The 22,362-nt window shown below is 43.7% G+C and overlaps 1 protein-coding gene across 1 annotated transcript in view; it reads right to left on the reverse strand.

Annotated features, from left to right (window-relative positions):
- The window catches only part of LIPH (lipase H), a 45,144-nt gene that overhangs the window by 11,678 nt on the left and 11,104 nt on the right, over nucleotides 1-22,362 (reverse strand). The window contains exons 2-7 of the mRNA XM_080809259.1: nucleotides 14,334-14,701; nucleotides 12,934-13,042; nucleotides 7,724-7,825; nucleotides 5,100-5,189; nucleotides 1,743-1,910; nucleotides 307-402 (exon numbers count right to left, since the gene is read on the reverse strand). Of these exons, the coding sequence (XP_080665385.1) occupies nucleotides 307-402; nucleotides 1,743-1,910; nucleotides 5,100-5,189; nucleotides 7,724-7,825; nucleotides 12,934-13,042; nucleotides 14,334-14,701 (933 nt within the window). The remainder of the gene's footprint in view (nucleotides 1-306; nucleotides 403-1,742; nucleotides 1,911-5,099; nucleotides 5,190-7,723; nucleotides 7,826-12,933; nucleotides 13,043-14,333; nucleotides 14,702-22,362) is intronic.

Below are 22,362 nucleotides of genomic sequence, written 5' to 3' on the forward strand. Positions count from 1 at the left end.
AAGCTAATAATCATGTTTGTTGAGATTTAATCCTTATAACCCAGAAGACAGGCATTATTATCCCCATTTTTACCTAGCAGGACACCAAGACTCAGAGAGGTTAAATGTCTTGACCAAGGTCACATAGTTATTATGTGGTGGAGTCAGGACTCCACCCAACTCCTTCCAGCTCCAAACTATGACCTTCATTTGCCAGGAGGTAGCCCAGAAGCCATTTGCCAGGAGACAGCCAGGAAGCTGAGACTCTGCCATTTAACAAAAAAGGAGGGGGCTGGGCACAAGCAAACCACCACATCCAGCACTCACTGCAGTATGGCTCCTTCTCAGCTGTGTCAAAGAACGCTTTAGTCATAGGAGGATCTTTCTGCTTTAAATACTCTTTCCAATTATCAGCATAATAGCCTGTAAAGCAAGTTGGAAAAATGGAACATTAACATGTATTATGTAAGTGTCAAAGCAGCTGGGGAGGTAGTGAGAGCGGTGAGTTGACCGCCCACACCCCCAAGACAAGCCCCCTCTTACACCCACCCTACAGGAGGACCTCCAGAGCCACCAGCGCATTGCCCTCCTCTACCCCGCATCCACCGCCCCTTCTTGCTACCCTCTCCCTCAGAGCTGGGACTTGCAAAATGACCCCACAGTGGCTCTCCCCCATTTTTACTGACATTGTATCATGCTGGTTCTCAGTAGCGCGCTAGTTCTCTCACACACTGGGTAGACTAAGAATAGTGCTGACATTTTTCAGTAATACACTCATTTTATAGATTAAAACTGATTCAGGTTTATACCTCAAATAGCATCACTCTTGCTAAGCATTGTGCTTTCTTGAAGAACTACAATTAGGCCCCTAAATTGCACAGAACCTGAGCTGGCGAGGACCCTGTGAACAAGCAGGGGACTCTTCTCCTTCATGTCTGTACCTGCAGGAATGAGGCTGAGCTCTCTCTCGCGCGCGCGCTCTCTCTCTCTCTCAACTCTGTTCACACCCTTAGAGAATGGCCTTCACATGCTGACTTGACCAATCCAAAATGGGAACATGAGTAATTTTTAAAAGTTTCCTAGAGCTTTCCAATTAACTTAGGCACAATCAAGGTTGAGAACCCCTTGTCTGCAGCACGACCTGATGTTAACATGGGTTTTTCCTTCGAACAATTAGACAAGTCTCTTGATCATCCAGTTTCAAAGTCCTCACAATCTGGAATATTTCTACCAATCCTTGGCAAATATGCAAGCAGCCTCCGCAGTGTATCTGTGACCCCCATTCCAAACTATACATATGCACAAAAGAACCAGGGTTCAATGTAAGGGCATTTCAGACACAGTTTGTTGGAAGGGATCTTTCTGCAAGGCTCGTTTGACAGCAGAGTCTGGGCCCACTGTGACCCTCCCCCAGCAGAGAGGTTGTGTGCACAAAGAGGACACATATCCCCATGGGAGCAGGCTTCATAAGGTGACTCTGCCCTGGGTGGGCTTGGAAACTAGTCTGGAAACTTCTTTTTTATGCTCGAGTGTCCAGGGAGGTTGCACTGCCCTCTGGATGAAATTGTATACAAATGGATTTTCTAACACATGAGTGGGAGGTCCAAGAGTACTTCACAGAACAAATTGGCTGGAAAAAGCAAAGTAAAAATTTTTTTACACCACGTCATTTTCAGGCCCATTTTTAGATAGTAAAATGGTGTGGGATCCTACCAAAAATGAACTCTTTGTGAATCAGTGGGGAAAACTCTTGTTGGACTTACCCAAAAGGGGACAGGACTCCTTTTGTGCTATGCCACAGTTGACACATTTGCCATTCCTATAATCCCGGTAGGAGTCACAGGGATACGCAGTGATGGAACAGTTCTCTCTCAGGGAAGAAAGGTACAGGTACACGGACCTCTGGTGGTCACACTTAAAATACCGCATTCCTTGATTGTAAAAAGAATGAGGAAAGAGTAGAGCAGGTGTAGCATCTAACAACGGTGCGTCACATGGTACACGCACAATTCATCCCGTCTCCTAGATGCCAGGCACTGTGCTAACAACGTCAGTGTATTTTATCCCATTGAATTCTTATAAAAACCCATAGATCAGGATTCCTGCTGGCACGTGGCAGGATAAAAGAAGATAGGCATGATTAACCCCATTTTACCCAGCAGGACACTGAGACTCAGGGAGCTTAAATACCTTGACCAAGGTCACGCAGCTATTTTGAGGTAGAATTAGGATTCGACCTATGTCCTTCCTTTGCCATTGAAAAGAGAGAAAAATCCAATGACAGTTTCTCCAGAGACGCTCAGCAGAAGGCAAGCACATTTAAACTAGTAAAGATAGAGAAAGAAGGCACTGAGGATTCCTCCCAAGGAAGGCAAGCAGAGGAGACGGCTTTGAATGGGGGGTGCTTCCATCCTGAGGGCAGAAGGGAACAGGAATGTGAAGACTGACCTTGTAAACTCAAATGAGGAGAGATAGAATGGCTCCCTCAGGTGAGATCTTAATCGAGGTCACCTCTAAGAGGTGAGGGTTTATGGGCAGGGAGATCTTAGAATAGACGTATGAGGAGTGATCACAGGAGTTGGCAAGAAGTAAACATAAGGATTCTCTAGTACTTTTGAGGGCCATGAAAAAGCTAGCAAGTTTGCCTGGACCTTGTATTCAATTAACAAGGCTCTATGACAGCTCCAGAAGGTTCTCACCCCAAGGTGGGGGCTGACACGGTAGAGACCTAAAGGAGTCTCTAATGGGTGTACACAGGGCATTCATGAGTGAAGCCCAGAGGTAGGGGTTCCATTTTTGCCACAGAGTGAAGCGTGAAGTAAGAGGGACTGAATAATGAGGGTGGCACCGGAAGCCATGAATGGGCAAGAAGAGGTGAGGCAAGCCTCCAGTTAGTTCCTAGCGGGTGCCATTAGTGCAATGGTGAGAGAGGAAGGCAGCAAGGTGCAGAGATGGCATCAGGAGAGCTGGACATGACAAAGCACCGTAGCACACAACATTGAAAGGTTGTTGGAAGATGGATGGGTCTGATGATGAAGTTAGTCATTTAGGAAAGGGAACAGGGCCCCAAAGATGGGCAAACAATGGAGGTGAGGATCTGAGTAGGAAACAGTGAACCCCAGAAGAGGAGTTATGATGATGAGCTAGTGGCTTGGAGAGGCATTCAGTGCTGGAGTCAGACCCATGTCTCCTCTTCCCCCAGAGTCCACTTATGCACACAGAGGAGATCAATGAAGGACAGAAATAAACCAGGGCAAGAGAAGAAAAGTGTGGGTTGGCATCGGGCCGAACTGGACTGGACTAAATCTGACAGGTCAGTATTGACTTACTGTTTCTGGAACTTCCACTTGCAGAAACAATGACATTGATAACAATACAGAGAATGTCCTTTATAAGCAAAGCACACTATCTTTGGCTCCTTAGAGGTAGTGACGCTATACCACAAGGGACAGGATTTGTACACCCACCATTTATGGTACAATATGGCTGACCCTATTTATGCCAATTCATCTGGATCATTTCCAAACACCACGTCATTCCCATGGGGCTGTATACAGCTACCATTTTGTAATAAGATCATCTTTTTCTAGAATCATATTCATGATTATTTAACTTTCTCTAGCAATGGTGAAATACATATTCAGAGCACTTGAGGATGGGTTTTTTATTCTGACCCCCACATTACTTTTATATTGCCTTCTAGTTACCCATTTTTTTTGTTTTATGAGTTTCTTCTCATTATAAAATAATACATGCTCATTTAGAAAATATAAAATAATAGGAAATGATGCAAAAATCACCTAGAAGTCCAATATCCAGAGTTCACCACTATAATTATTTTCAGCGTTTAGGTTTAGTCTTTTCCTCTATACTTACAAATGTACAAATACACATTTAAAGAAACAAATTGGGATCATACTGTAGAGTTTTGTGTCTTTTGCACTTAACATCCCACTGTAAGCATTTTCATTAATCTGAAAATATGACTTTTAAACAATTATATTCCTTTATGTGGGCATACCATACTTAACAACTTTCCATGTTGGATATTTAGACTATTTCTAAAAATTTAGCGATTATAAATAATGCTATGTCAGGTATCTTTGCACTTTGACTTTTGTCTACCTTTTCCATTATTTCTCTAGGAGAGATTTCTAGATATGGAATTTGTAGATCAAGGACATACCTTTTCTTTTTTCTTTTTTTTTTTTAAGATTTTATTTATTTGACAGACAGAGATCACAAGCAGGCAGAGAATCAGGCAGAGAGAGAGAGGAGGAAGCAGGCTCCCTGCTGAGCAGAGAGCCCGATGTGGGGCTCGATCCCAGGATCCTGGGATCATGACCCGAGCTGAAGGCAGAGGCTTTAACCCACTGAGCCACCCAGGTGCCCCAAGGACATACCTTTTCAAGAGAGAGAAATAATTTATATTAGCTTTTAATCATATGGTTATGGTTACTTGCTTTTTAAAATTTAGTTTTTAAACCAAGTATAATTAATATACAGTGGTTTCAGGTGTACAATATAGCAATTCAGCCATTCTTTAGATTACTCATTACTCATCATGATAAGTGTATTCTTAATTCCCTTCACTTATTTCACCCAACCTCCCACCCACCTCCTCTCTGGTAACCTTCTGTTTATTCTCTATAGTGAAGAGTCTATTTTTTTCTCTTTGTCTCTTTTTTCTTTGTTCATTTGTTTTATTTCTTAAATTCCACGTATGAGTGAAATCATGTGGTATTTGTCTTTCTCTGACTAATTTCACTTAGCATAACACTCTCTAGATACATCCATGTTGTGGCAAATGATTTGATCCATTCCTTTTCATGGCTAAGCAATATTCCATTGTATAAATATACCGTATCTTCTTTATCCATTCATCTATCGATGGATACTTGGGTTGCCTCCATATCTAGGCTATTGTAAATAATGCTGCAATAGTTTTTTTTTAAGTAGTGTATTTGAGTATTAATTTTTAAGACATAATTTATACTTATACTATATCTATCTTCTCAGATTATTTGTTTTCTATTAAAAACTATTACCCATAGAATAAGATCAGATATTTAAAATAGGCCTTTTAAAACCACTACTGTGCAAGAAGGATCTGCACTTACCTCCCAATATTGTTTTGGGACAACCGGGTTGATCCAATCCTCCATTTGGGTAGAAGTCTATGTTTCCTAATGGCTCCTTGTAGCCCAGGGCTAGAGAAGAATATATTGTGCTTTTATTTTTGAACTTTCCGCATTGCATAGTTCATTTGCTGGAAGGATATAGGCAGGGGCTGTGTTGTTGTTGTTTTTATACCTATTTAAATATTTTGTAAAGTTACCCAGCTAGTTAGTTAGAAAGCAGTGATATCCAACTAGGAGACTATGAAGACAGCAATGAAATTTATTTCCATTCTTTCTCTATAGGCAGGGGGTTTTGATCACTCATTCACAGCAAGTCTGATAAAATGATAGCATTTCTTCTTTATATTTGCCTGGAACCCTCAAATTGCGGGTGTTTCCTGGGCCTCTTAACTGCATTCATGTCAGTCTTTAATGAGTAAGAAAAAAGAAAAAGTGAACTTTTACTTTGTAAGAAACAACATTTTTTAAATTGGAGACTTTCCTAGAAAATGGGGGCCAAAATAACTGTAGATTGATTTAATAACTGCTTATCCTCTTTAACCCTGTAACCACAAAATAATCAGTAAAGTGCTTGACTTAAATGATTATTTGTACACGTATACATATAGTGCACCATTGCGATAATAGCAGCTATTGTATACTGAGAACCTACACGTGTCTGTGGGCATGGTACTGCGTGCTGTACACACCTTTCTTCTCATTTTCACAATGTCTAAAAAGTGTCCAATGGTAAATTCAGATGAAGTAAGTTACAGATGATGACACTGAGGTTCAGAGGGCTTACTGAACTAAATGATACCACGGAGAGGACAGAACCTGGGATCTCAGCCCTACCTCTGCCTGATGGCAAAGTTTATTCTCTTTCCTCAAAATTCACTCTCTCCCCAAGAATAAAAAAATAAATTACTCTTCCATCAAGCATTAAAATGGCATCAAGGGACTGCAATTTAGGAAGGTAAGACTTTGCAAACTACATAGTAATAATACAGCCATTTCACAGAGACATTTCCTCTTAAGGCCAGCAGTTGCTGAATGTCACACCAGACAGCCTGTGACAGGGGATCAAGGGTTTTTCTTTTTGTGCAAAGACAGCTATTCCTTCCTTCCTTCCTTCCTTCCTTCCTTCCTTCCAAGATTTTATTTATTTATGTATTTAGATACAGGGCACGAGGGGGTGGGGAGGAGCAGAGGAGCAGAAAGGGACAAGCAGACTCTGCGCTGAGCGTGGAGCCAGACACAGGCTCGAACCACTGACCTGAGAGCATGACCTGAGCTGAAATGAAGAGTTGGACGCTTAATGGACTAAGCCACCCAGGGGCCCCTGACCAGGGGTTTTTCAGGTTGTTGTATCACAAAAAGGATGTATTATTTTTTTTAAATATTTTATTTATTTATTTGACAGACAGAGATCACAAGTAGGCAGAGGGGCAGGCAGAGAGAGAGGGGGAAGCAGGCTCCCCGCTTAGCAGAGAGCCCGATGCGGGGCTCGATCCCAGGACCCTGGGATCATGACCCGAGCCGAAGGCAGAGGCCCCAACCCACTGAGCCACCCAGGCGCCCCAGGATGTATTATTTTTTAAAAAGATTTTATTTATGTATTTGACAGAGAGAGAGAGAGAGAGAGATCACAAGTAGGCAGAAAAGCAGACAAGAGAGAGGGGGATGCAGGCTCCCCACTGAGCAGAGAGCCTGATAAGGGGCTTGATCCCAGGACCCTGAAATCATGACCTAGACTGAAGGCAGAGGCTTAACCCTCTGAGCCACCCAGGTGCCCCCAAAGAGGGTTTATTATTAAAGACTACTCTGCTCTGTCCCCTCAGCCCTCCCCAGGTTCCTACTCTGGCTCTTCTCCCAGACGTCTGGATAGAAAGGGCCATCTTTAACATCACCCTAACCCCCATATCATGTACCCAACCCCAGATATGATATCAGGATACCAGGAAAGACAAAATTGGCCAGAAGATCCAGAGAGAGCTGGAGAGCTCCAGATGGCTCAAAATCGCTCTCCATAAAGACGCAACACTTGAACACATCTTTCAGCTTAAGAAAATAATGAGAAAGAACCAACAAAAACAGAAATCATGCATCCAAAGCCTGCTGCATATATGGAAACATTTGTCCACATGGTGTGCAAATCAGCCTTGATTGGTCAAGATGATCACTTGAAAAATAAAAAATGGGGCACCTGGGTGGCTCAGTCGTTAAGCGTCTGCCTTCAGCTCAGGTAGTGATCCCAGGGTCCTGGGATCAGCTCCACACCAGGCTCCCTGCTCAGCAGGAAGCCTGCTTCTCCCTCTACCACTCCCCCTGCTTGTGTTCCCTCTCTCACTATGTCTTTCTATGTCAAATACATCATAAATAAATAAATAAATGAATAAGAAACGTTGATGGGAAAAGCACCTCCACTCCAGCAAGACATCTCAGATGCCTACATTAAACCAGTGTCCCTTCAGTGTTTCAGTGGATTTGGAACCCTGACCCGAAGGAAAAGAGGGATCTGGAGGAACCTGAGCCAACCCTCCCTGAGATGACCCCCTCAGGGGGAGACTCTTTAGGAGTGTAGGAGGGGGGTGCTCACGGACCCACAAGGACAGGACTGTTACCGTCAATGTCAGAATGGATGACATCAACAAACTGTGCGTCGCCAGGATCTAATCTGTCCTCAGGAGGTCTCCCGTTGTATAAAGGGCCTGCAGGGTCGAGACCTGGAAAGAAAACTGAGTCAGGTTGGCAGCCCCACACCATGAGTCACAAGCGGCCAGGCTTTTGATCCCTCCGCAGGAGGCTGGCAAACAGGAGACAGGGCACTCTCGGGTGGGCAAGCACTCACATTCCCATCCTGCTTTGTCAGGCTCCTTTCCACAGTCCTCTGGCCTTTTCCCACAGAAGACATGGCTACCCTGGCTGTGCCCCCTGGGAATGGCATCCAGACACCATTAGGGGCTGTGCCTTGGCAGGGCTCAAAGGCAGCTAGTGCCAGGGGGACCAGGGCAAGGGGATCAACCGGTTCATCAGGAAAAAAGCGCCTGAGGGTACTTATAAAAAGCAGATGTTATACTTATGCATATTCCATCTTAAATGGTCCAGAAATCTCCCTCAACCTTTCCTTCTTGTTATTCATAAAACTCCTTTATGGTGTCAATTTTTATTCCTATATACTAGCTCATATGACCCACATCACAAGCCTGTGGGAGGCAGGGTAGCTATTATTCCCATTTTACAGATGCAGGAAGCAAGGCTCAAGGAGATCAAGTGTCTTCATCAGAGCCGCAGCCTCACAACGCAATGACCTCTCTCTGTTGAGCTCTTGGTTTCATCGCACTGGGTTTGGCAAGCGTGGTGGGAAAGTGTGAAACTCACTGGTCAGGCCAGGTATCAGCAAGGGAAATAAAGTGGGTGTCAGTTCCTGCAGAACTAACCCACCTCACAACTGCCTGGGCTGACTTCTTGCCTTAGGTCCCTGTGAGCTGGGCGTTCCTAACCCTCAGCTGGAAAAACAAGAGTGCAGCTCCCGTGATGTTGTAACCACAAACTAAAAACTCTAAATGAAAACAACAGTCAATGACGCACCACCAGAGGTTCCCGAAGGCCTGGCTTTCTAGAAACCTACCTGGCGTGAAGAAGACTCCAAGGGATGTCTCAGGGCTCTGAGTCTATGAAAGTCATTTTATTTATATATATATTTTAAAGATTTTATTTATTTATTTATTCAACAGAGAGAGAGATCACAAGTAGGCAGAGAGGCAGGCAGAGAAACAGGAAGAAGCAGGCTCCCTGCTGAGCAGAGAGCCCGATGCGGGGCTCGATCCCAGGACCCTGAGATCAGGACCTGAGCCGAAGGCAGAGGCTTAACCCACTGAGCCACCCAGGCGTCCCTGTGAAAGTCATTTTAAATGGCATCTTCCATCCCCTGGTGTTAGAGATAAAATCCAAGATATGTCATCCTTGCCTGACTTCCCAGGTTCTGGCCTCAATCTTGCTATTTGTCCTCTCCCAGCTCCCGTGCTTCCTCAGGACCCGTCTTGATCCGCCTCACTTATCTTTCTCATCCCCACCCTCTAGCTTTTCTTCTTTGCTTGGCTCTCCACTGAAACTGATGTGGGCGGAGATGGACCAACACCCTGACACCCAAGTCCACAGGACATTCTCAACATACCAAGAGAAACTCAGGACCTTACAGTTTGCTGAGGAATTCTCCCTCCTCCCATAAGATAGCAGCACTCCTGGTCTAAGGAAACGAACAGTGAGAGCCCCAGTCTATAGGAGCCTTCAGATCCACGGCAGAGAAATCAGCCAACTACACACTTTCAAACCAGAGCAATTTTGAGACGGATAAGAGTGCTTCTGATAATTACATCAGGGCACACAAATGGAGATGGGGATAGGAAGCTTGGATATATGATCACCTTGGTGACAATTCATAACATATAATCAGCTTACAATGTCAGCCAAAAATCACAGTTAAAGTGCCCTTAAAAAGCTATATAATTTGTGTGGACAGAGACCATTGGAAGAGAAGAGATGTGACTTGGGGCCCCAAACCTAACACCAACCAGCTATGTGACCTTAAGTACGTCATTTTACTTCTCTAAACCTCAGGGGTTTTGTTTTGTTTTGTTTTGTTTTGCTGTTGTTGTTTGTTTGAATCTGCAAAATGGAGGTAGAATTAACAGCTACTTTAGAAGACTTATAAAAGGACTCCTGGATCTGAATCCAGAACATTTTGAGATTATTACAGAACAGAAACAAAATGGGAAAATGGAGCTCTTTCTTATCGCTCAAAGATCATCAGAAAAGTGTCTAGCTGGTGCTCATTGACTTTTATTACAGCATTAACCAATATGAGAATTTGATGAAAGCCTTAGACCTCTCCCCAGACAGACAGACAGACATCCAACAGAGACCTCTCTGCAGACAGACATCTGACATTTTGCGTGCGGTTTCAGGGGCCTCATTTTCCCATCCCCAACTTCACTGTGAACTCTCCAAGGCAATGCTGTCCCATAAAAGTATAATGTGAGCTACATATATCATTTTAAAATTTCTAGAAGCCAATTTAAAAAGTAAATAGAAATAAGGAGAATTAATTTAATAATACACTGTATTTAACCCCACTTAGTTAACCTGGCATATCCAGAATATTATCATTTTAGCATGTAATCAATATATTTGAGATTTTTTTTAATATCGCTTTTAACCTAGTCTTTGAAATCCAGTGTGTGTCTTCCTCTAATAGAACATCTCAGTCTGTATTAGTCGCATTTCAAGGGCTCAGTGGCTCCATGTAGCTAGTGGCTACTGGACTGAACAGCATAGCTCCAAGGTCGTTTCTCAAAGTGGGGTGTTGGGACCACTTGCATCTTCTGCTTAATGGTGGACTCCTGGACCCCAACCCCAGAGTGCTGGTTCAGCAAGTTGGCATTGTAACCAGCACCCCTAAGGGGAATTGGGTACACCCTTAAGTTTGAGAAGCAAAAGCAATGTCTTATCAAGTGATGTAGGTACTTGGAATATTCTAAAATCCACTTACGTCCCACCATTTGTGTTAAAGAAGTTAATGAGAAACAGGGGGTGCCTGGCTGGCTCAGTCAGTAGAGCGCGCTACTCTTAATCTCACGGTCATGAGTTCAAGCGCCACGTTGGGCAGGGAGCCTATTTAAAATTAAAAAAGAAAAACAACGACATTAAGAAGTTAATGAGAAATAAAACCAGGAGAGGTGCCTGGAGAGAAAAAGCAAGAAGAAGGGCAGATGAAAGGAGAGAAATGGAGGAAATGAAGCAGCCATTATGGTCTAGCTAATTAACAAGCAGACCCATCCACTGTGGGGGAGGTGGGTGTGAACGGTGTCCCTAGGCAACAGGCCCAATTCCCAACCAGAATCCAGTGAGGCCAGTCCGAAAAGGTGGTGAGAGGTGAGCAGACAAGAGAAACGCTTCGCCCCGAAGCTGCTCTGGGGGACAGCTGAGACTGACTGCAGGGATCAGAAAGGATGAGGCATCTGAAGAACGTAGGGAAGTCAGGGGACCCAGAAGACTGAGCCGTGAGCCATTAGCAGTGTTCCGGCCACAGAGCAGGGCCACGTGGGCCCAGAGTGGAAGGCGGGCTGGCTTGGGGAATTCCCATCCATGGTCAGAAGCCAGGTTAAACTGCACTCTCATTCACAGTAGTGGTAGGAACAGGTTTGCTAGGAGGGAAATGGGGGGTGAGACAGAATGAGGCAGTGGTGGGTTGGATTCTGCTAGGGCCAGTACTGGACAGCAGACTTTGTTCATTTCGTCCCAGACTTTGTGGCTGGCCATGTCAGGCTGGCAGCTTGAAATCAGCAGTGGTGAGCGTATTCAAACCATGGAGATCAGCAAACACTACAAATCCAGAATTTGGGGGGAAGGGGCTGGGGAGAGCTGTTCCGGTTCTTAACATACCACCGGGGAAAGTCCCACCCACCAGAAGAAGAGCTCCCAACAGATAATGGACACAAGCAGATTCAAGCTATCTGTCCTTTGATCCCATAATGGAAATGAAACTTTTTTTTTTTTAGATTTTATTTATGTATTTGAGAGAGAGCAAGAGAGAGAGAGAGAGAGTATGAGTGGAGGGAAGGGAAGAGGGACAAGCAGACTCCCTGTTGAGTGCGGAGCCCTATACAGGGCTCGATCCCAGGACCCTGAGACCATGACCTGAGCTGAAAGCAGACGCTTAACCCACTGAACCACCCAGGTGCCCCAGGAAATGAAACTTTTTACAAAGGACATGTTGCTTTCTAAAACATAAAAATAATAATGTTAAAAACTTAAAAAGAGCTTGGCCTCCCTAGGAAACAGGTAAAAAGATGAGGGTGGCCTTGGCTACTTTCGCTGAGGTGAAAGTGAGAAAAAAAGAACCAGGAAAAACAAAACAATGTGACCTTGAGTAGCAGGGCTAGAGGAGACACCCGTGATATGTGTGTGTGTGTGTGTGTGTGTGTGTGAGAGAGAGAGAGAGGGAGAGAGACAGAGACAGAGACAGAGAGAGAGCAAATGAGAATGACTTGCTCAGAGCTACCAGTCAAGCAGCACATTCAGACTGCAATGCTAAAAGTTTACCTCACAAATACAGTTGGTTTGAATCTTTCCTTCCTCTGTTCACTTCTACCCTCCAGATTCCCTAGATTGAAAATAGCTCTTTCTGTGTGAGATGGATTCTGGGAAGGGTATGAACATGGGGAGAAGCCCTGAGTCTCTGAAACAGAAAGCCTCCCTCAGCCTGTGCTCTGTGGCTGTGGAAAGTTACAGGAGCAGCAAGCAAGAGAACCCAGCAAGAAAGCCTTTGTTTGGGGTTCCACCTGCTGTGTTTCTGAGTTTTCATTCGGCTTTGCCCTGAAAGCTGATATTCAGAGAGTAAAACCCACTATCAAAATTCCCATCTCATTTTTCTATCATGAGACTCCAGCTGTGTCTGGAGATGGAAACATATTGGGTATGTGGTTATCTTAGATTAAGTGAAAGGGAGATGGCTATCTGAAGGGCACAGAGCAAATCCCCAAGGGCCATAGTTGTATTTTCTAACCAGAAGAGAAAGAAAGTTACCACCAATCTTTTCTACGGCATATACAATTTGCCAAGTGTTTTTATTTTATTATGTATTTTATTAAATAACAACCTGAAGTCAGTACTATCATGGTCTCTCCTTTGCACAAGAGGACACTCACTCAGAGGGGTTAAGTAATTGGAAGAGCTGGCTTTGAACCCAAGGACTTGGACAGCCCGTATCATGTTCCCTCAGTGAACACGGAGCCCAGGCTGACTAACACACACCCATTCAAGGAAGATTTACCTGTAATTCTCCCCAGCTGTCCTTTGTACATCTTTCCAACAAACCCAGCTATGTGGGCTCCTAGACTTACTCCAATCATATAAATGTCATCAAAAGAAGCTCCTTGTACCTGAAATTTCAAGAGGTCCATCATTATAAATTGGAAGGGGCCGAGGAGTTGACAACATTTGTAGAAACTTCCTAAACTTGATTTTGGATACAGTTCTTAGGAGAAATATTTCTAAGCAACTTATACCTATGAACTCACTTAAATGTCACAACAACCCCACAAAGTAAATGCCATTCTTCTGATTATACAGAAGAGGAAACTGAGGCCCAGAATCAAAGTAACCTGCCCAATATCAGGCAGGTGGGAAGGGGCAGAGCAGAAGTCAAACCAGTCTGTTCAACTCTGAGTCTGGGCCTTAACCTTTATGCCACGGTGTCTCCATTCATGCTTCTGCTAGAAATCAAGCTGAGGCATCTCTAAATTGAGGAGACATCTCTAAAATTCAGCTCTAAGTTGAGGAGAAGGGCAAAGAAACATTTTGATGAACTCCTTTATCTTCATGCTGGCTCAATTAATGAAGTCACCATGGACAGAGAAGGAAGGAAGGAAAGAAAGGGATGCGGGTGGGGCAACACTGCAGTGGGCTGGGAGAGCCCGTGGTGAGTCATGTTAGTATTACTCACTTTCCCAGGGCTGTGGCCTTAAGTGAGAAGCTTGTGTGAAAATTCTGCTGCCCCTGGCCACAGTGGCCACCAGGCCTGATTGTCTCTGAGATAGTTCTCATATAAAGTCACTTTTTTGTGGTTGTGTTTTGGTTTTGGTTTTGGTTTTTGGTAAAGGGGGCAATTCCTGAGATAGATCGCTAAATAAAATTTAAGATTTATTTAATCTTCGTGAGTCTTCTAAAAATATAAATCACACACACACAAAAATCTCTCATCAGACCACGTCTATCCGTTTTGGTTTTTGATAACCGGGTCAGTAAATTTTAGGCATTTCTAGGAAAAGGCATAACTCTAGAAGATGAGGAAAACTCTAACACAGTGAAGCCAGAAAACCCCTAGACAGAACCTCTCTTACCCATAAGACACCTTTATGTGAAATAGAAAAAGATATCCCTTCTTAAAGACACTTAACTGTTACTGCTGGGAAAAATATCATAACAAATATATAGATCTACAATGTATATCATGACAATGGTGCTCCCTTAGATGGTGTCCTGTGTAGTGCACAACTTGCACAACCATACCTATGGGCCTTCCCTCCAGCTGTGCTCTCTACCTTCCCTGGGGCTTAGCTGGGTTTTCAAAATAGTTCCTCTGTTCACTGCAGATATCTCTTGGTTTTAAATCTCCAGATAACAGGCTAGTTTCAATTTGGCCCTGAATCATATAAGAAAATTCTCTCTTACCAACATCTTGGCGATAAATCCCTTCAAGATTGTTGCTACTTTTCTGGTCTTACTGGAGGCATGGTTGTATATTACAGTTGTAGCTCCTCGATTCCAATCAACAACAACCACATTCATGTCTTCTACATAAAGCAAACCCTGTACTAAGTCCTCCATCCAAACTGGAGGAGAGCCTGTAGGCCTGAATCCATGGATAATGAAGGTGGTTTTCTTGGTCACGTTCAAGTTCCCCAAAAATGTGGAGTTGATGACTTGTGCACAGGTCTGGTTTCTTCTTGTGTAGAGCATCAACTTCACACTCAGTCCTGTACCGACCACAGCACTGTGGAAGCTCAGTCTGGTGAATGAAGGACATGTTTCATCTGTGTCTGAAAATAAAAATTAAATGGCATCATGACGGTTCTTTCCTTACTTGGGCATCAAGCAAGCATGCTGCCCTACATTCACTAGCCTTCTTTCTGTGCTTCACAGCACCCTGCAGGAGACTGGATCTAGTTGAATGAAACTGCAAAGTCATATCTGATTCAGCATACGTAAGTAGTGACTTCCTTTTCATCGGGGAAAAACATTTTTTTCAAATCTTACTCTCCTTCAAGTTCTAACCCAAAAGTCACCTCGATGAAACCTACTCCAACCCTTCTAGCTTTAAATACTATCTTTCATCCCAGAACTCCCCCAAAGCACTGTATGTACCTCATTGACAGCACAATGAAAATACCCACAGGGGTGTATTATGGGTATTTATGGACATGTGTGTCTGTTTTGCTGGGCACCTCCTTGGAGTGGGTATCCTATAATCTGTGTATCCCTCACAGTGCAGAGCACATAGTAGAGGTCTCAGTAACTGCATCTGCATGGTCCAAACAACTCTTTCCCTGCCTAGAGCACCTTCCTGGAACAACAGTGGAAGAAGTGATGTGCCCTGCCCTGAGCCTTTCAATAGCATCTGAAATAGCTGACCATGTGCCTTCTTGAACCCTCTCCTCGTTCCTCAAGCACCATCTTCAAGTGTTTATCCTGCTGCGTAATCTCTAAGGATGGCCTTCGGAGAAAGGTTGGGGATGGGGTGGAAGCAAAAGTTGAGGCTGGAGCATACTGTTACAGCAGAAAGTAAGGATTATTTAAAAATTCGGGATGCCTGGGTGGCTCAGTCGGTTAAGTGTCTGCCTTTGGCTTAGGTCATAATCCGGGGTCGTGGGATCGGGTCCGTCATCAGACTCCTTGTGCTTCTCCCTCTGCCTGCCACTCCCCCTGCTTGTGCACAAGCTCCCCGACAAATAAATAGAAATAAAACCAAAGAGATAAATAGGTAAATAGATAAGTAAGTAAGTAAATAATTAAATAAATAAATAAATAAAGACGTGTCAGAAGGACGCAGGAAGCCAGATTGAAAGGACTTCCACTGTCCAGATCTGGGATATTTGAGCACTACATAATTAAGGACAGTAATAGTTTATGGACCTTTGGAGAAGATTAGGGATCTCTGATTCCATAACAAACAGACAAGCAAAGAAATAAATCAGTGGAAGCAAGGATGACTCTTGCAGTATAGTGCTGAATGCCAGCTGGAAAATGAGTGAATGCTGGGGGTAAAACTCATCGTTTTGCAGTCATCACAATAAAGATTGGTTAGGCAAGAGTTATCAGTGAACACTAAACTGAGGAGGTGGTAATTTTGAGAAGGAGCATATATGTATGGTCTTAAACTCTGTCCCACGGATTGATAATTAGTAAGTAGGCAGAAAGAAGTAACTATACAATGGAGAAATAGAACAACACCTTGACTAGGTTATCAAACTGAACGTTACCAATGAGGGGCAGACAGACACATGGGGCTCTAGCTGTAGTATTCCAGTGGGGAATGCATAACCTGAATCTAACCCCAGGGGAAAAAATCAAACAAACACAAAATGAGGGATATTCTTTTTTTTTTTTTTAAAGAACTGTAGGGTTTGGGTGTGATGTAACCGTGGCCCGCGCTGCAGAGAAGGGGGCTTGCGGTGCCAAAAAAAATGCTTTTTTAAAAAAAGATTTTATTTATTTATTTGAGAGAGAGGGAGAGACTGCAAGCAGGAGGAGGAGCAGATGGGGGAAGAATCTCAAGCAGACTTCATGCTGAGCACGGAGCCCACTGCGGGGCTCAGTCCTATGACCTGAGATCATGACCTGAGCCAAAACCAAGAGTCAGATGCTCAACTGACGGAGCCAGCCAGGTGCCCCACAAAAAAATCCTTAAAGGAAAAAATTTTTTAAAGATTAAAAATAAAAAGGGACCTGTATTCTTTAAAAAGATCGATGTCATAAAGGACAAAGAAAGGCTGTGGAAATTTCTAGATTAAAGGAGACTGAAGATATGGAATAAAAACACATGCAATATCTGGTCATCGATTGGATTCTGTAATGGAAGAAAAAATGTCATGCAAGAAATTATTGGATCAATTTACAAAATTGGGATATGAACACTAAATTAGATGAAAGTATGGTATCAGCATTATATTAATTGAGGTTGATAACCACAGTAGTTACAGAGCAGAAAATCCTAATTCTTAGCAAATACAGCTTAGGTATCTAATAACTGAATGCCCAATTTATTCTCAAATGGTTCAGAAAAAAAAAATGGGACAGACAGATGACAGCAAATGATAAAGCATGCATCGCCAGATGTTAACAGTAGGTGAATCCATGTAAAGGGTTATTGGTGTTCTGATTATTTTTTTTTAATTCTTGTAGTTTTTCTGCAAGTTTGAAATTATTTCCAAGTAAAAAGCTTAAATGAAAGGAGAAAGAAAGGGGGACAGAGCCATATCAGCGAGATGCAAAATGGGAGTGAGGTTGTGATTCTGATATCAGAAAATGAAAATAGGTAAGAATGCTGAAGTCTTCTATTTGAAAGGCAACAGGGAGTTGGAAATAAACTAAAGATCAAGATGCAAGGTGAAAGAGGGGCTAGGAAGGAAGGAGTGCTTTGGGGTCCTTGGATACTGAAATAGGGTGTTACTTCTGCAACATTATGTAAGGTCTTGACCAAGAACCACAGTCAAGGGGCACCTGGGTGGCTCAGTCAGTTAGGCCTCTGCCTTCAGCTCAGGTCATGATCCTGCTATCCTGGGACTGAGCCCTGAGTCATTTTCTCTGCTCAGCAGGGAGACTGCTTCTCCCTCCCCCTCTGCCCCTCCCTCGTCCTCTGCCCTCCCTCTCCCTCTGTCTCCTCCCCCACTCTGACTCAAGTTCTTGCTAGTCTGTTTTCTCAAATAAATTGATAAATCTTAAAAAAAAAAGAACCACAATCAAACAAAAGTTAAAAGTAAACTTCTAATCAACATTGGCATGCTGATCCAAAATACAATGTTTGGGAAGACTGGTTTTTTAAAATCATAAAAATTACCTGGAACTATGTTATGACCTGCTCTCCTCTATCCTATTTGGCTGAGAGAGAAGAGCCAAGTCAGAGGTGAAGTGGAGCAGTAATCAGCCCCAGGTGCAAGCTGGAGATGGCCCCTTTTTTTTTTTTAAGATTTCATTTTTTAATTTATTTGACAGAGAGAGAGATCACAAGTAGGCAGAGAGGCAGACAGAGAGAGAGGGGGAAGCAGGCTCCCCACTGAGCAGGGAGCCCAACACAGGGCTCGATCCCAGGACCCTGAGACCATGACCTGAGCTGTAGGCAGAGGCTTAACCCACTGAGCCACCCGAGCGGCCCTGGAGATGGTCCTTTAGGATATTTGGGAGAGGGGCAAGGTTCTATGGATGACCACTCTTTGTGGGAGGGAATAGGAGAAATTTAAGAAATAGAAATAGAAATTTAAGAACCATTCACCCCAGGGCCTTTATTCTCAGTGAATCTACCCAGGAATAACTCTCCCCTCATTCTGAGCCTCAGAACAGACTTCATCCTGGCATCTCTACCCTTTCTTAATAATCTGGGGCCATTCAGGGGCCCCTAGGTGGCCCACTTGGTTAAGCGTCTGACTCTTGGTTTTGCTCAGGTTGTGATCTCAGGGTTCTGAGATCAAGCCCTGTGTCAGGCTCTGTGCCCAGTGCAGAGTCTGCTTGGGACTCTCTCTCCCTCTCCCTCTCCCCCCAACCCTGTGCTTGCTCTTCTTTCTTTCTCAAATAACTAGATAAATCTTTTTTAAAAAAGTAACCTGGGTCCATTCATGTATGCTTTTATTTGAAACTTCCTGCAAAGGGTCCGGTACTCAGCAATGAACGAAGTTCCAAAACAGAATGAGCAGAAGAAGCTCAAACAGAAGGTTAAAAATTGAGGTTTTGAAATGTCTCACTCCAGAAAACACTGGCTAAAAATTGAGCCCTGTACTCACATATTCCTCTGTTTGCTCTGGCATGGAAAGTGAGGCATGTTCACAACTGTCTGTCCTCCCTTCTCCCCCAGCTTTATTGAGATATAATTGACAAGTAACATTGTGTAAGTTTAAGTTGTAAAGCAGGATGATTTGATAGATGTGTATATTGTAAAATGATTTCCACAATAAGGTTAACAGGCCCATCGTCTCACGTAGTTACATGTTTGTGTGTGTGTGTGTGTGGCAAGAACATTTAAGATCTCACTCTTAGCAAATTTCAAGGATACAGTACAGTATAATTAACTACAGTCACTATGTTGTGCATTATTTTTTTTTTTATTTGACAGAGATCACAAGTAGGCAGAGAAGCAGGCAGAGAGAGAAGAGGAAGCAGGCCCCCCGCTGAGCAGAGAGCCCGATGTGGGGCTCGATCCCAAGACCCTGGGATCATGACCCGAGCCGAAGGCAGAGGCTTTAACCCACTGAGCCACCCAGGCGCCCCTATGTTGTGCATTAAATGGAAGACCTTACTCGCCTACATAACCATTCTCCCCATCTCTTGGCCCTTTCCATTTTTTTTCCTTCCTGTGGATTGCACGCTCCTGGAGAACATGGACTGAAACTTGTCTGGTGTTTGTAGAGCAAGACCCAGAGCAAATAACTGACTATTTAATGAGTCATTTTACAGAAGAGGAGGTGTCACGAGGTAGGGCTGAGCCTCTTGATCTTAGCCACCAGTAAAACAGGGCTTTGTTCCTAGTTGTGCAACTGACTCACCAGGCAACCTGGGGAAATTACATCATCTTTCACTTGCCACCTACCTGCCCAAGAGAGGAATGCTGTAGAGATTAATTATGAATGAGGTCATATTGGGGAAGATAGAGATCCCTTTCCGAAGAAGGGGACTATTTAATTGCTAGGTCTGTTCATTTTGAGCCATATTAGGTCAGTGTGTCAAAAGTCACGTATCTGGGTCATTGGAAGGCTCAGACTAGAATCATGAAGTTTGGGCCAGAGTTATTCCGAGCCCATGTGCCACTTTCCATGTCTACGGAATGGCTCAACCAACCTCTCTGACTTGCTGAGTCTTTACTAGACCCCTTACAATGGACAGTTACGGAAGGGCAAGAAGGCAGAACAGGCGGGTTTTTATTTCCTTTTTAAAAGCAGGCTCCATGCCCAGTGTAGAGCCCAGTGCGGGGACTTGAACTCCCAAACTCGACATGGGATCTGAGCAGAGATCAAGAGTTGGACACTTAACTGACTGAGCCACCCAGGTGCCCCCAGAGCAAGTGGATTTTTATTTTCATTTGCTAGAAACACTCTGACTTCATATATATTTTAATGTCTTATTTTTATAATGGCATTGGGCTCTGGAGAAGCCCATTGTAAGTACTGAGTGAAAAATGAATTTCCTTGTTCCTCTCTCTCAGTACAAAATACTATAACAGCTTAATATGTATTCTCTCTCATTCTCAGAGGAAACATACAATCGTCCAGTAAGTCTACCTTCCCCTAGGTTCTGGATCAGGTGGCATTTTAGAGGGTGAGTCGGGCATTAATGAAATAAAACACACAAATAAGTATGAAATTGCCACTTGTGTAAAGGGATATGGTATAAAATAAGAATTTAAATAGGGAGTTTCCCCTGGTCTGGGAATCAAGAATCTTCTTCTCTTCCATCATCTTGAAAGCATGTATCTAAATCCTAAGAATGGAGGACCCCTTTAGCAAAGGGTAACATTTGCTAAAGGGACAAATTCAAGTTCCCAAACTATTAAGTTTTGATTTCATAGCTTTTTACTTTTATTACCTAGACTTATGTTTCGGGTATTATATCCTTTTTCATTTTCATGTGCTTCCTTTCCCTGAATCCCATCAAATGATTATGACTCTAACTGGTTTCTTTTTGTTAGCATTTTCCTAGCGTGATTTTATCCTTTTTAACCTCTGAATCCCTCGGTTTTAAGGGGTCTTTCATTATAGCATCTAGCTGGGTTTTATTTTATGGCCCAATCTTGGAGCCCTTTTAAAGAAAACAGGTGAGTTCTCTTTTATTGGTGTAACAAATGTAATTGGTGCGGAGGCCACAGATGTGTTGCCCTTAGATCTGCCTTCAAGAGCACCTGCCATGGGAAGCACGGGGAAGTCACCTGTGTCACCAGCCACACCACAGTGTTCCCACAAACCTGTGGCTCCCCCAGGCTGCTTCCCGTAGTTGACGGAGCACTATGAGGGTCCTCTAGCCAGACCAGGCTGGCTCCTCCGGCCTCACGAAAGACTCCCAGAACAGGTAACTTGGGCTCAGGGATACCCCATTAGCCCAGCTGAAATATTCGCACAACTGCACTGCAGCTCCCCCTTCACAAGCCTTCCTTGCCCGCCTCCTTTCCTGGATGTCAGATGTGTACTGCCGTGTGAAGGCTCTCTCTCTGCTCGTCCCCACATCCTATCTTCTTCCTCCTTCCCGCACTGTTCCTCCAGTAGGTCTCTTGCGGGTCCCAGTCCATACTGGTGACTGCTTCTGGGAGCTCCTGAGCTGACGCACTTGGACTTAATAATGTAGTTATCCACCCAGGTGAACCCCTAGCAAGGATTCTTGGGCGTCTGGGAGGTGCATTTCTAACACTTGCCGTGCTTCCTGCTGCTGCCCTTTGCCAGAACAGATGTCCTTCCTCTCTCAGTTCCAGTCCTTGCTTTAATATCTTGAGACAGTATTGACTGATCCTGTTACAAATAATAAGGGCATCAGCACACCCAGTACTTCTCCTCACTGACACAATGTCAATCTCCCAATTTTTGTTATCATATTATTTTTAGTTCATCTAGTGATTCCTTTCTTAGTTTAAAAATAAATAATATTTAAGCCTCTGTGTATGGATGTTTCAACAGAAACTCTGTTCTATTGTATTTATTACATCTGTTCTAGCCCCTCATTTTCTACCAAGAAAGACAAGAAAGTTAACACACATCACCTTTCATACCCTCCCTGGCCTCTCCTCCAGAGCACACACACACACTCACACAAACTCACATTTTTTTGTTCCTATTGTCAAAATACAGTCAATCCCCATAACTTGTGGATTTCCTAGTTATGAATTCACCAACTCACTAAAATTTATTTGTACCCCCCAAATCAATACTTGGGGTGCTTTTGTAGTCATCCATGGACATGTGCAGAATGGCAAAAAAATTGGGTTGCCCCACATGCTCGCTCTTAAATGGGGTCAAACACAGCAACACTCCGCCTTCTTGTTTCAGCTCCCATCACCAATGTCCTTTTCAGAGTCTATTTACTGCCAAGTCTTTGGCTTCTTGTCCTTTTTTTTTGGTGGTTTCACCCTTTTGGATGCTCCCCAAGCAAGATCCTGAAGTGGTGTGATGTACCTTCCGGAGAAACATGCGCCTCAGATAAGCTTCTTCGAGGCACGAGTTATAGTGCTGTTGGCCACGAATTCAGTGTTAACGCGTGAACGATACATACTAAAATATCTTTATTCTTATTTTTTTTAAGATTTATTTATTTACTTTAGAGGGTGGGGGCGGGGATGGGACAGCAGACTGCCTGCTGAATGTGGAGCCCAATGTGGGGCTCAGTCTCGCCACCCTGAGATCATGACCTGAGGCGGGATCAAGAGTTGGACAGTCAACCTACTGAGACACCCAGGTGCCCCTAAATAAAATGTCTTTAAACAGAAACACATAAAATAAGATTATCTATTCCC

This window comes from Martes martes (assembly GCF_963455335.1).
Source record: "Martes martes genome assembly, chromosome: 1".
Classification (NCBI taxonomy): Eukaryota; Metazoa; Chordata; class Mammalia; order Carnivora; family Mustelidae; genus Martes; species Martes martes.